The sequence below is a fragment of the Hemibagrus wyckioides genome, linkage group LG24, assembly GCF_019097595.1.
Source record: "Hemibagrus wyckioides isolate EC202008001 linkage group LG24, SWU_Hwy_1.0, whole genome shotgun sequence".
NCBI lineage: Eukaryota > Metazoa > Chordata > Actinopteri > Siluriformes > Bagridae > Hemibagrus > Hemibagrus wyckioides.
This window is the reverse complement of record NC_080733.1, coordinates 2678322-2693785: the sequence shown is the minus strand read 5'-3', so window position 1 is coordinate 2693785 and position 15464 is coordinate 2678322. Positions and strand designations below refer to the sequence as shown.

Here is a 15464-nt window from a genome sequence, read left to right as displayed (position 1 = left end):
ACACACATTATATTGTGTGACATCGTACGTGGTGTGTATATTTCTGAGCAGTGTGGAGAGGAAGCCTGGTTCTAGGGAAGAAGCTGGATGTGTGAGAATATGCAGCTCTGTAATGGTAGACGGATACAGCAGGGTAACTTGTCTTTTTAAGACTTTAAGACTGTCTCATATCTTAAAAAATGTACAGCCACAGGATGCAACCAAGCATCTAGCTAATAAAACTGTTTTGTTTGTTTGTTTAACTCATTCAATGGCTCCCTATGGAACTGAGTTCAAAAATTATTACCCAGGATGAACCATGCACCAATTATATTCATGTCTATCTAGCTATCCTTCATCTGTTGGGTCTATCTGATTTCTTTCTGCATCTCGCAGAAATCTGTTTGTGAAGATAGATGTTAACCTAACTAACGAAAGCTCAACAAGACCATGAACAATGTTATAGTCAAATATTTAGATATTCTCTGACTCCAGACAGAAGCTCAGCTGCACTTTAGTGATGGCACGGTGACATAAAAAACGAAACGAATATTTTAAGCTGTTATAAATATTAAAACACATACAATGCAGGAGATACTAAAGCATAAAACAGCAGCACTTATTTCAGCTGTATGAGGGGATTTAACAGCCCCATCACCATTATTCCAGTAGTTAAACTAAAATGATGGCTTTAGTTGCAGTGCAGAGGCACAATCAATAGTGAAGCAGACGTCCCTGTGGTGTGATATGTTGGGGGATAAATAAGTGCTTTTCTCTCCAGATTGCAATTACACAGTTGCAATGCTGCAGTTAAGACTTTCCCAAAAACTTCATTTGAAGCTTCAGAGACTTGCAGGATTTAGAGGCTGATACAGCGAGTCAGAATGAAGTGAAAGATGATTTGCTTATGAGTAAAGGATCATGCTGGCTCTCAGCTCTCATTGCAAATCCATATCAGTGTCCTGTTCTCTTTATTTGTGTATAAGCAAAACAACTGCCAAACCATAGCACTGTGTCTGTTATCTGTACTGCTCTAATGATGCTAACGAAACCGTAAACAAGTCAGTTTTATCAAAAGCTGTCAAAAACCTTCTATACTGATATTAAGATGACAAATTAATTTTTCATGCCTACATGCCATACCCAGCTTTCGCTACTCAAATGAACCATTGTCCTATTGACACCGCAACTGACGGAAGTGGAAATATGTTCAGCCCCAGTGTGGCAGATGCTAAGTGTGTCATGAGGGTTTCTAAAGTTCAAGTCATACAGCTCCATCAGCAGCGTTCATAACATCTGCAGAAGTGCAACAGGAGTGTGTGTTTTTCTTCACAAATGCTCTAGGGGTTTATAATCTGGCTTATTAAATCCATTCTCTCAATTAATCTAATAGGCAGCTTTAAAAAACAGTAACACATACAATGAGTAATATACCACAAAAAAACCCAGCAGTTATTTTACCCCACTTTGATTTCAGCTGCAAAAGGCAAGTTTCTTCATTACTTAAGTCAAATCTAATTCCAGGCACAATCAGTAGTGAAGACTGACTGGACACATCCCTGTGGTGTGACACGGACCTGAAAGGGGATGGACTGGTGCTTGTCTGTCCAGGCTGTGATTACAGAGCTAGTACAAATGCTGTAACAAGCAATAGAGATATTTCAGTACTCTTTAAATCTCGGTTTGTTTCTGCCTGTAGGCTTAACCGTTCCTGTGGCACTAACAAGCTCATCACAGGCTACCAAGCCTGACCTCTTTAGACACTCAGAAAGAGTAATCTAGCTGTGTGCGATGCTAGAAATCACAGTGCAGCACAGCTTATCACCGATCAGACACTGTTCTTAAAGTGTTTGATGTTGGTGATCTTTGCCGTTTTCTTCGCTCTACAAACACAGTGTTGCAATCAGCAAGCATGCTATTTCATTCCATCATACAGGAAGCCCTGCAGAGACCATCAAAAGGCCAGGGCCATGTCTCATCTTGCTTCCTTAGGAAGTACCTGCATGCTTCAAACAAATTCAAGGCTATACTCTGTTGGGGGGGATCTTTTTTTTAAAAGCCTTAAGAAAGATAAATATCTAGCCCAGTCTAACCAAGTTCATCAGAAATGCATCTCTTAGCTCTCTCATGTGAGGGGATTTTTACTTATAGAGAATGAGTGGGAGGTTTCACAAGAGGATAGCAATGACTTATAGTAGTTGGGCCATATGGCACTGTGTCATCTGCTGACATTAAAAGAAGGCAAAGAGGATGAAGAGTGCTTTAGTCGACAGGCCCCTCCTTCAGTCTCTCTCAGTTCTTTCCTTTTATTTCCATTTGACAGCACAGATTTTGAGCATCAATGGTTATTGATTGGTGGTCAAAAAAAACAAAACTTGCATTAACAAGGTAACCAATGAAGTTAAATCCTACAGCGAATTAATTCATCTACACCTCGTGCTGTTCAGACTGGCGAACGACGATCGCAACAGATCAGCATGAAGCCAGTGACTCTAAAAGTCTAACAGCACGGCACCTGAAATCTGATAAATCTGTTAAAAGCCCACTTGCTCCTATTGACATGCGTTTGAAAAAAACAAAATATTATAAAAAAACTCTGCTTCACTCTTTCTTTGCTGTCCCATAAGAAAATGAGCCATCATAGGTAGTTTTGCTCCTTGAAATGTTTTTAATTCATGCTCATTTACTGCACAAATGTAGAGCAGAACAATCTTCATCCTGTCATGCAGGCTCATTCTTGATCCCGTCTCAAACCCGCATGTTTACCTCCCACGTTCCAACGTAGATAAAGCTGCAGAGCGTTCATCAGCCAATTCACAGTCACTATCTGAAGCCAGATAATATCACCATGACCGTATATGGTTTACAGCATAAACCAGAACAGATGAATGAGATTCCTGTAAACGGCCATCAATACACATAACACATCCCTAAATATGGTATGTTTTAGTCTTGTTTACTGGAAATACATGATGAGGAATATGATATGATTTGGAAGTGACCCTGAAAACATGAGGTTTTAATGCTATTTTACCAGCAGTACTGTGAAATACTGTATCGTCATGAGTCACAAGGATTACGTCCTTAGCTTTAACTACACACTAGTGTGTTGTGTTGTGTTGCTCATGAATGTGCTGTCTTCCTTTCCAGTGTTTAATGGATGTGCCATTCACCATGAATCTCACCTCACCTCTATGCCACAGCTACTGCAAGTCATGCCAGACAAATGTATCTTCACTACAGACTCAACAAACAATACTGAATCTGTTCAAGCATGACAGGCCTGTTTCTGTCGAACTGCAGCCTGTGGGGTCGTGCTAAATTCAATATTTTTTTTGTTTGCTGATGTTGAAATGTGGCACTATCAGTCAGTATAAAAATATCTCGCAAGCCTAGTCATAACCACACTGCAGTAAATTCACCGTAAAACAGATTTAACCGAGATCTGACTCCACTGACTTCCGGGGAAGTTTGCGACCTGTCTTCTGTAGCTCTCTCATCTGAACACATTGCACATCAATAACGTTATTTAGAAATATAGCTTGTGATTTCATTCTGACTCTGATGCTGACCTTTCTACATGACACCATAACACACACACACACCTTCTGATGAATCTCAAAGCGATTTCGGCAACTGTAGCTACCATTCAGAAGGGGAAAAATGCCTTTGAGCTCAACTGTATTAATTGTAAGGCAGTAAATACTAGTGACATTTTATGAAGCCATTCTCAGGGTACAGTCTCTCTCTTTGTGAGCATTCCAACCTTCTTCATACTGCTGCTGTGTCCTGTAATTAGTTGGCAGGATTACTAGGTAAAGGTGGCCGTGGCTGGATTTAAAGGGGCTCAGCTTTAAACTGAATTAAGTCTGTTGTGCTGAAACCCTGTGCCAAGACACAAAGGTGCGTCTGAGTCATGCTAGGACTCTTGGGTTTGTGAAAGACAATAATACTCCTCTGCAACAGCTCACATCAGGACAGCCATTAAATTTATTATATAAATTAAAAATAAACGGTGCTGCTTTTTTTATGCTTGGCAATCTATTTTACTGAGACAATATTATAATATACATACTAAATTTATCATTTGATATTTTAATGACTAGACATGTTGTCATGGAAATGCCTCAAGGGTATTATTCGACAAGGCCTCTGCTCAGAGCGTACTGTATTTACAGGCACAGAGTCAACGTTCCCACCAGCTCATTCTGGAGAACAGGATACTGGCTGGAGTTGCTTTCCCACATCCTCTTTAATATAGTCCATTATAACAACAGGACTTTCCTTAAAAACAGATTCCCTCTCATGAGAAAAGGAGGTGCAAAGTTAGACCTACTTTATGATTTTAAGGTAAACTAAGGCATATGTTTGTGCTTTCGGATAAGTGACTGACATTTTGAGAATGAGTAGGATGTAAGGATGTAAAAAGATGTAGGTATGATGTAACTACTACTACTTTTTTAATGCAGGTTTTGTGTATTTTATAATGTTGTATTTATAATGTGTGTTGATGGTGTTTGTCATTTTGCAAGCATTCAGTTTCCTAATTGCGAAGCACTTAAGCCGACTCTGTAGTTTTAAATGTGCTGTATAAATTAAACTGAGTTGATTCGAAAAAGAGAGTTGAATACATCTTCTGGATTATCACCTCAACAAACAAACAAAAACAGTTGCTACGCAGTATGCTAGCACTGGAGCACACTGTAACATCATGTGACGGAGTTATACACACCGTTACAAACTTCTGTTGCATTTCAGCTTAACAATTTATAACGCGCTATATAATTTAATTCTCCATTCCATTTTTCTACGTTCCTGCACCCTAACGACCATCACGAAACTCTTCATTCCTCGTGCAAGGAGTCGTGTGCAATATTAGCTATCAACGTCTACTGTAGATAACAGACTCGTTTCTACATGGACACACTAATTCTAATCTTGGACCGTGTTTAGGATGGATAGAAGGTGAACTGGAACGCAGCAATGCCAAATGTGATTGTGTTAAATATGCTACACATTTGTTTGGTCAGAAAACTGCTTGACCATACAAATCAGTGAATTGTGTAGCACTCTAGTTGAAGTTTCAAGGGGGCGGGGTTTTGTGTACTTGGGCGGGATTAATGAGTTTAAAAATAAAATAATTCAAATCTTATACAGCTCCACGACTAGAGAACTGAGTTTCTATCAATCCTATCTAGTGCATCTTTAAACGTATTTAAACGCACACAGTGAAAAACATACTGGAAATGAATCATTCGGGCGTCGACCAAACAAGAGTCGACTCTTCCAATTGATTCGAACTGGGAAAGCGGTGAGTCACTGAAAAGAGCCGGAATTCCCATCACTTATTGTAAGAGAGCAGGCGCTGGGTGTTTTCGAACAGTCGAGAGGTTTTGATCCTTATCGCTCCTCCTCCCTTGCTCCTGTCGTCCAATGAGCGTGCGTTATCCCTGTCGGGCCTCAAAGCTGTGCGTGAGCGAGAGTGAGTGAGCGCGAGCGCGCGCGCGCGCGCGAGAGAGTGAGAGAGATGGGGGGATGGTCACGTGTGTACACACGGTAGAGTTCAGCACGGCGGCGCGAGCGCGTAGTAAAGTCTCGAGCGTCCTCCCACAGTACTGCTTTTTAGTTTTTCTTCAGAGAACGAGAAATAAAATCGAAACTGCCTCAATTCATCACTTTATTTACGGCCAGCTCAAACGCCGTCACGGACTGGGAGTGTTTTATTTTTATTTTTCTTTAACGTGAAGTTTGTGGAACACCCGGGGTCTCGGAACATGGGAGTTGTGTGAAGAGTTAGAGGAGGAGAAATGTCAGTGGAAGTGAAGCAGGACCCGATGCCTCCATAGGTGCCAGAAATCAGCCCTGCTGGTGAGTATATACCCTGCTGTGTGTGTGTGTGTGTGTGTGTGTGTGTTGTTTCTAAAGTTTCAGACGGAGCTTGTATAAATGTAAGAGGACTTCACACAGAAATACACAGATGCAGCAACATTTAATCCTTGTTTGCGAAGGTGAACACAATGTGTGTAGAGGTTCAGGTTTTGGTGTGTGTGTGTGTGTGTGTGTGTGAGGGGGGCTTTCAGTGTCATGTGAGCCACTGAACATAAACATTTCCAGCTAAAAGAAGCTCTGAGTAGTTTAGAGTAGACATTGTTTTCATCTCGGCTCGGTTCGGTTTTGTTCGGTTCGGTTCGGTTTTCCTGACAGGTGAAGACCGTGTTTATCTGCATCCTCATTAGTGGAATATAAAGCACCAGTAGAACAGTTTAAAACTTGTTATATCAGCTTAATAATAGCTTGATTTATAACAAGATAATTACGAGTCAGTCAGGAAGACTTGTGTGTAGTGGACTGTGTGTGTGTGTGTGTGTGTGTGTGTGTGTGTGTGTGTGTGAGAGCCATGCTGCATCGAAACAATAAACAAGTAAACATAAACAAACAAAAAAAAAGCTTATTCTTAAAACATATTACTGTTCACACACAGGTCTGTAGTTCATTCATGACTGAGTTCTCGTGGTTGTGCTTGTTGTTTGACGAAAACTTTACTTTTTTGATTGGAATAATTTGTTTGTTTGTTTATTTATTTATCTCGACATGTTTACACAGAGAAATAGATGGAGTGCAGGAGTCCAGACAGCTGCTGGAGGTTTGCTTCAGCTTTTCATTTCCGGCTGTAGTTTGAAACATGGTGTTATTTGCATATGTTTTAGACCTTTGACTCGGAAAACACGCTGACAGATTTGTGTTCACACTCAACCCGGCGCTCAGGATAAACCCACATGCTTTTTCCTAGATCACAAGTTCAGAAGACTCAAACTGTGAAGCTAAAAAATAACATTTAAAGCTATATTACTTAACTTACAACAAAGTGCGGATAACGTCTTAATGCTGTGCCGAGAAACGGATCTCTCTTTTTTTCACAGGTTGTTTTTGTTATTAATCTCAGTAATAATCTGAGGTAATGGCTGAGACCAAATAATAGAAAAAGTAAAGAATTAACTAAAATAGTTTAGTTTTATTTCTCCATATTCACCGAGTCATACACAGATGTTGTAGCACATGGCTTCATGTTGTACACCTGAAGTAAAGGCACAGAAACCTGTGTGAAATTTATAAAAGATCTCAAACAGCTGCTTCTGGTGACGATAAATACATCTGTCTTGAATAAGAGTTTGATAATTCATCCCGAACATTGTGGGTTTACAGAGACCGATTTCCATCCTCCGTCCCAGTAATTAATTCACCTGTTGCTGTTTTTCCGACTGGTAAATTTCCCAACTCTTTTTGGACATTAATACGATTAATGAGATTTATAATATTTCTATTTGATTAATAACTTCAAGCATTGTCATAATGGATTTCTGTATTCTTTAAGTGTTTCTGTTCCAGCAGGTGCTGATTCTTCTTATTGTACTTATGACTGAAGTTGTATTGAACATCCCGAGTCTATAACATCACTAAGTACATAATAAGTGACTAAAACGCTCTAGCAGGAAGAGATAATGCTGTGTTTCCGTCTGAGTTTGTGGAACTGAGATTAATATTAGTTGTGGGTAAATTATTATCACTTTCCTCCAGAAACATTATGTTATTTTGTTTTTGCCTACTACAGCTCTTATTATCAGTTAGCTGACTAGCGATGTCAGCACTAGCGCTAGGATGCTGCTTGCTTATTTAGCTGGAATCACTGAGATAAAAAACTTACAAGACAGCTAAAATCACCCCGAATGGCTGACTGAAGTCTTATACAAAACAGATGAAGGACATCTGGTGAGAATGAGCAGCTACATCAGATCTCTATTCGTTTTCTTTATTGCTTTTCGTTAGAAATATGAGAATGATGGGATTATCCCTGCTGGACATGTGTTGTTCTACTTGTTATTTCTGTTATAATTGAGATTAACACACTCGGATGCCACAAATGAAAAGAGAGGGGTTGTGAAATGGTCGACCGGACGCTTTTTCCTGACCGTGTTGCGTATGTAGTTTTCTCTTCACATGCAAAGCCGCTCTGGAGTGCAGTCACGTGACCTCGCTGTACATTCCAGCATGGATCTGACGAGGCACGGAGCCGCCTTATCGCTCACCTCCCATCGTACTCACTCAGCGTTCCTCACTCGGCTCTGTGGACGCTCTCCGTAGGAGCATGCCAAGATGAGTTCCCCCCGTCAGGGGGTGCAGCTAATGACGCAGGGCAGCGCTTTACCGCAGTTGTACTCTGGAATCTGGCTCTGTAATCGCGCTCCCTCACGTGAGCCAGTGCCTCTGGAATGCTTCTCCATGTGAAGTGTTTGTAACTTTTTAGAAATCAGTCAGAAAAGATGCAGCGGCACAGGAAACACGAGGGGCTGGTTCACATGTGCGACAGAAACGTGTATACCTGCAGCGTGCAGCATGGTGTTAAAATGAACACAGTGTTTGTGAGCCCTCATTGTGAGCACCTTGTAATTGGAAGGTGTAATAATGTCATCTCCTGCCTCGCCATGTTTGACAAGCGACATGAGAACAAAACAAAGCATGTCTTTTGTTTGCTCTGTCAGAGCAGGTACAGCCACTTGACACAGGCCTGAGGGGCTTTCAGACATTCATACAATATTTTGGACTGAAACTGCAGCACAGCGCGTAGCTTAGCTATAAGCTAGCTGGCTAATGTTAGCGATGACTCTAACACTAATGATCATCTTCTCAAAACAGTGAATAATTCAGCCAGTGTTACAGACTTAACCATCTCCTGTGTCTGATTATTAACTAAACTTGTACTGTTAGAAACTCAATTAAAACTAGACTGCCTTACACTACTGCCTCTTCTCTTCTCTTCTCTTCTCTTCTCTTCTCTTCTCTTCTCTTCTCTTCTCTTCTCTTCTCTTCTCTTCTCCTTTCTTCACTTCTCTTCTCTTCTTTTCTCCTTTCTTCTATTCTCTTCTCTTTTCTTCTTTTCTCCTCCCTTCTCTTTTCTTTTCTTTTCTTCTCTTCTCTTCTCTTCTCCTTTCTTCTCCTTCTCTTCTCTGTTCTTCTCTTCTTTTCTCCACTCTTCTCTTCTCCTTTCTTGTCTCATGTCTCAGTCAGTCCACCCTGAGAGATCTGTCTAAAAGCTCTTCTTGGCTGTGTCTCTGTTTCTCTGTGTATCAGGCTTTGAGGTGTGAGGAGCGAGAGAGAGGATTATTGCCCCGGGGCAGGCGGAGGCAGTGTATTAACTGTGTGGTGGTGTTTGTCATGAGGCCAGAACTTCACAAGCTCCTCTGCAGTGGAGTTATGCAATACAAAAGACGAAAGTTAGCTTCTTCTTCTTTTTTTTTTTACTGTGAGTCTGTTCTGGTGCCATAAACATCACAGGCTGAATAATGCTTACTGACCTACTGTACTTTTAATATATAATCCAGGATTTAACCAAAATGACAATCAAACTATGTTACCTTTACAATATTTTATTAACAGTATATGGGAGCCGACACCTAGAGCTCATTACTCAAACATTTGCATAAAATGACTAACAGTAATCAGAGGTGGACATCAGGGCTGCGTGAGAGGTTACGATGTCACGTGACCCGGTGTTTTTGCATGGAAAAGCACACTGTAACCATAGTAACATGAGACGGTCAGTGTGATCACACTGGTTGTAGTGCTTTATTAATAAAACCTGCTGCTTTCTGACCAGTGTGTAGCCGCTTCATGTAGACAGATCTTAATAATGTGGATTAATATATAAACCTGTGATTAGTCTCCTCTTGCTGTTAATAACTGATGTTTTGAGGACCGGATTGTGGGCAGGAGAGTCGTTAAGCCACTGCCAGGAGAACTCTTTCTAGCGTGTCATGGCATTGTTACTCAACTGCACAATCTGTACAACCTCACTCTTCAGAGAGATTGGATTATTAGACCAGGAGTGTGCATGGTCCCGGCGTTGGTGTTCTTGTTGGTATTTTTTTAGCAGTGGCACATGCTGTCCTGGTGGAGGGTTGAGTAATGCCAACCGACTCCAAAGCTCGGGCCGAGAGACGCGGGTTCTACAGGTGATATTATCGATTATCGTGATACATTAACTGGGAAATATCGTCATAACTATTTTAAGATATCGCCCGTGTAAAATATATATATATATATATAATAGACATGTAACAAATAAAGCAAATATTTAATGCTACAGTTACAAAAAATTATTCAAGGACACCGGGACATGAACTTGTTTGTTTGACTGATAGTTCTCACAGAGCAGTTAAGCTGTGACAGTCAAGGTGGAGTTTTAAACTCTGAACCTTCTCATCAGGAGCTTTTAACACTCATCCACCACCGTGATCGCTCTAACCATATAACCAACAGGCTGCAGGTTGTATCAGAGCTGAAGCAGTAGCCTGGTTAGCATGTGTGCAGGCCAGTTCTGTGACCTTTCCATGAACGCTAACCTCTGAGACACACTCGCTCATTACTCCCACTGTGATGCATCATATTTCACCCCATAAATCCTCCTGAACCTTCTGCCTGGTTATGCAGAGAGAGAGAGAAAGAGAGAGAGAGAGAGAGAGAGAGAGAAAGAGAGAGAGAGAGAGAGAGAGAGAGAGGGAGAGAGTGTTAAAGAGAGAGAGAAAGAGAGAGGGAGAGAGTGTTAGAGAGAGGGAGAGAGTGTTAGAGAGAGAGAAAGAGAGAGGGAGAGAGTGTTAGAGAGAGGGAGAGAGTGTTAAAGAGAGAGAGAAAGAGAGAGGGAGAGAGTGTTAGAGAGAGGGAGAGAGTGTTAGAGAGAGAAAGAGAGAAGGAGAGAGTGTTAGAAAGAGAGAGAGAGAGAGAGAGCATTAGAGAGAGAGAATGAGATAGTGTTAGAGAGAGAAAGAGAGAGAGAGGGAGCACAAGCCTGAAGCGTGCCATTCTTCAGTCAGGGGTCTACAACAACACAGTTAAAGGTGATAGAGCTAGGAGATGTCAGTAATGTGAACACTGCAGTCAGTGTCATTTTTAAGGAAGGAAACCTGTCCTGATATACATCACACACACGTTTCCTCTTCCTCAAGCTGAAAGTGCAAAGTGTCTGGTTTGAAACAGATTTAATGAGGACAAAAAAAACCCCTGAGCACACCATCACACGCGTGCAGTCTCACTTTCAGAGAGAAATCAGGTGAAACGTCCCATAGCCCCTTTAACAATGATGGATGGATGGATGGATAGATAGATTATATAATTTATATATATATATTATTATATATATGGTGTAAGATATTTGTGTGTAAAGTTCACGGTGTTGTTTGTGATTTCTCCTGCAGTCGATCCAGTGAGCCCGAGTGGAACGTCGGTGCGCTCGCTTCGCCATGTGGAGCTGCATGGTTTATAATGAGACAGAAGGCCGCACAGAGCTGGCTGTTTGCTGGGACTTGGGCCTGGCTCTGTCCATCTTCTCTTTCTTTTACCTCATTGTATGCTTCCCTGTGGGGCTGTGCTACAACACCCTGTTGGTGGCAGTCAACCTCTCCAACAAGATGTCCATGACAATGCCGGATGTGTATTTTGTGAACATGGCCATCGCTGGGCTGGTGTTGAACCTGGTGGCTCCGGTCGAGCTCCTGGGCCCGGATTTCACGCTCTGGCCTGCATGGGAGCATAACGACGAGGTATACATCACGCTCCTCATCCTGTTCAACATCTCCTCCCTGGTTATCATGTACTCAACAGCGCTGCTCAGCCTAGATTACTACATAGAGTGGGCGCTGCCACGCACCTACATGTCCAGTGTTTACAACACCAAACACGTGTGTGGCTTCATCTGGGGTGGCGCCGTGCTCACCAGCTTCTCCTCGCTCCTCTTCTACGTGTGTAACCACGTGTCGGCGAAGATCCTGGAGTGCTCCAAGATGCAAAACAAAGAGGCGGCGGACGCCATCATGACGCTCATCGGATACGCCGTGCCGGCCGCTGCCGTGCTCTATGCCCTCTGCCTCATCCTGCGCATCCGCAAGGAGACCACGCCCTTGGACCAGGACTCGGGAAGGATGGATCCGTCGACCCACAGGCTGCTCCTGGCATGCGTGGGTGTGCAGTTCGTCCTCTGGACGCCATACTACACCATGCTTCTGCTGCTGACGGTCGTCGACGTGCCCCGGATGCAAACCGCCAACACCTACGCCTTTCTGAGAGGCTTGTCGCAGCTGCTCGCCTTCTCCAGCAGCTTCGCTATGCCACTCATGTACCGGAAGATGAACAAAAACTTTGCCCATAAGCTCCAGCGACTGCTGAGGAGGCTGCATTGTGGCAAGCAGGCGTGTCCTCACGAACACTCGGTCATACAGCAGGTGATCACGTGAGGATCTGGTGCCCGGGGCTTCGCTGCTCTTTAGAGGCCCTTGCTGCACAAACCACAGGCTGCTGTGAAACTGTGAAACTCTGGAAACTCTCATTAACCAGTTTGGCTTTGTCACATCGCGTCTGTTCACCAAGTGTGAAGAAGAAAACCGATGGGTCTCACGGACTAGCCCACTCTCTGGAAGGGAAACTTGAACTCAGATCTGGCAGCAGTCTATTACAGGATATCACACAAGCTTGTCTTTTTGCTTTTTTTTGCTTTGTGACCAACTTGAACTCATTTAGCTGAAAGCTGCATCTTGATTGAGGCACAGTGCTTGATTTTCGGAGCGTCATCATGCCACTCTCCATTTAAAATGCAAGAAAAACACAGTTTATCATCATCATCATCATCATCATCATTATTATTATTATTATTATTATTATTATTATTATTATTATTATTATTATAAATACCTTAGATTAATACAAGCCAATGAACATAACAAGGGATTAGGCTCTGTAGTGAACACCCAGAGATATCGCTGACAGCTTGGTATCAGTGTGTGTGTGTGTGTGTGTGCACGCTCCTCAGCTTAGACATACTTTCTGCAGCTGAAACGGAATCATTAATTCGTTAAATTAAAAGCAGCAGAGTAAAAAGGGTGTAGCCTGAATATCAGGAAGACGCAGCCATGCCCTGTCCTGCGCTCAGCCCACGCTCTTTATTCTCACCAGTCACCGAAGGCGGAGTAGAAACAACTCCTTCAAGCTATTTCATTTCATCTTGTGAATCTGACAGAAACGGGTATTTTTGAAAAATATGAAAAAACTCATTGAGCTACCGTGCTAAACGCTGACTCTCATGCTATTAGCAGCATTTCATCCTGTTTAACATATTCAAATGAGTCAGTAATAAAATCCCTCTGCTAACACGATGCCGCAGGAATGCCAGCGTTCGACCCGAGTTAATCATTATTCCACTCTGACCAAAGTCTGATTCTAGTGGAATATTTAAAGAGCAAATATTGGCCAGTTTTAACATCATTGGCCTAAATAGAGGCAGTAAGGACAAAGTCAAAAAGGAAAACGAATTACAAGAAAGAATTAATCGAGTTACAGAGCTCACTGTGTATTAAAGACTCAAACAAACCCGGTCGAATGGAAGAAAAAGTCCAGCGCTCCCACCACCGGGACTCTGCTAACATTTAACCGACATGAAGTTTAGCCATAAGCGTAGTCATATTCCTGCTCTCATCTCCTTGGTCTTGAGCCCTTTCTTTCCTACAAAAAAAAGAATATCTTTAAATATATTTTTTGACAAAAACAAAGTACTGTATGTGTATTTGACAGAGAAAATTGTATCATTTTAAAATCCATTTTTACGTAAGCAGAAGAAAGAATAAATATATTTATGTCTAGTTATCTAACCTCTAAACGATTAAACTGTAATCGTAAAGCTATGGTCATTGCTAGCGTGTTTACACCGGTGTAAATGTATATATGAAATATATGTGTATATATTGTATGTCAGATTTGACAGGAATAGACGTCATTTCAGAATTACAGTATTGTTTCTCAGAGATTTATGTAGTTACTGATGAGTCAAATATAATAAACTAACATGGATATTACTGAGTTTCAGCTTCATTACTCCACAATGCTGCTCCTTAATCAGCAATCACATCTTCACCACATGACAAAGTGTTTAATCATGTTGTTATTATTGTGTGCTTATACCGCTTCATTTATTCATTTCGTTTTCATTTTTTAAGGTTTGTTGAAGTCAGAATTTTCCTGTTTTATGAAATGCTGATTTTCCTTCATGATCTCGTGTGCATGTTGATCACAAGCAAAGTGCACAGCGTGCTCCTGACACAGCTCATTTGCATGCAGCCACGCCCACAAAACTCCATATAAGGTAAAGTGCACAGAGATCCGTGCACCGAGAGCACGGAATGTGCAATGAGGGTAAAGACTGAAAGGCAGAAGTGGAGGTTATTTACACTGACTGCTTAGATGGATGGATGGATGGATGGATGGATAGATAGATACTAATTATTACATTATTATAGATGCTCTTTTATAGATTGTATTAAGAAAGATAGCTCCAAAGCCTTGAAATTCCTTGAAGCCACTAAAACATGTGGAGAGGGAATGATGATCCCAATCCATCCATTCATCTTCTACAGAGTTTAGCCTCCACACAGTCTCAGGGAACCTGGAGTCTGTCCCATGGGACTCGAGGCACAAGGCAGGGGATGAGATGCCAGGGCACAATCACACACAATGAGATCCCAATCAACCTACAACACATGTCTTTGGACTGGGAGGAAGCCCATGAAGCACAGGGAGAACATGTGTACTCCACACACACACATACACTGGAGGAGGGACTCGAACCACACACACACAGGAGGTGTGAAATAAATTTGCTAATCATTAAGCTACCTTCCCCCTAGTCCTTGGAAATTTCTGGATATAAAAGTGTGTATTTTTATAAAGTGTTGTCCAGGACTAAACCCACCCACGGCCCTGGCAGTGTTCAGCTATGATAATGAAGCTTAATAAAGACCACAAACAAATGCAAATGCACTCGGCTTTTCACCACATCATTAATGAAAAGAAAAAGAATATTTTAAGATTGTGTGTGTGTGTGTGAGTGTGTGTGTGTCTGTAGCAGCTTGGAACCTGCCCCGAACACAGATTTCTTTTTTTTCCAGCCTTTTATTATGATTACTACAATAAATCCATTCATTTGAAAACAAAATCATAACAAGAGGGAAAATAAACAGAAGCTGTCCAACACAAAGCAAGAAAAAAGCTGCTTATCAAATGGAAATATTTGAAATATCACTAAATGTATCCATATTATTTTCATATTATCCACAAGATTTCACTACACTAAATATTATTAATTGATTTTTAGACATGTCACGTTGGCATGTCAAGCTTGAAATTATTTTTTTTAAAAAGTGTAGAAATAGGTTTAATAATTTAATGATTTGTGATCTTCTAACAGGAAACATACAGGAGAGTAGGAGAGACAGAGGAGTACAGTACAGTATACATGAGATTCACATCGTCCCACTCCACTGCAGTCTCTCGTGACCATGAGCCAGTTATTTCTCTCTCCAGATCCACTGTGGCAGCGACGACACCATGCCACACCAACCCCGAACCCATCGTGAAGAACATTCCAGACATTCTGAACATTGTCTCGACTT

General features: G+C 41.7%; 1 protein-coding gene across 2 annotated transcripts; it reads left to right on the top strand.

Annotated features, from left to right (window-relative positions):
• Nucleotides 1–5488: 5488 nt before the first annotated feature.
• gpr146 (G protein-coupled receptor 146) lies at nucleotides 5489–13871 on the top strand. Of its 2 annotated transcripts, XM_058378021.1 has the most exons (3): nucleotides 5489–5847; nucleotides 9106–9248; nucleotides 11226–13871. In XM_058378021.1, exon 3 carries the CDS (start codon nucleotides 11271–11273, stop codon nucleotides 12258–12260), a length of 990 nt encoding a protein of 329 aa, XP_058234004.1. In that variant the 5' UTR covers nucleotides 5489–5847; nucleotides 9106–9248; nucleotides 11226–11270; the 3' UTR covers nucleotides 12261–13871. The 2 variants fall into 2 exon arrangements, with proteins under 2 accessions (XP_058234004.1, XP_058234003.1); XM_058378020.1 differs by lacking the exon at nucleotides 9106–9248.
• Nucleotides 13872–15464: the final 1593 nt, after the last annotated feature.

Bases quoted from the DNA above. Each gene is read 5' to 3' on its own strand.
- gpr146 (XM_058378020.1), top strand. From the start codon at position 11,271: ATGTGGAGCTGCATGGTTTATAATGAGACAGAAGGCCGCACAGAGCTG.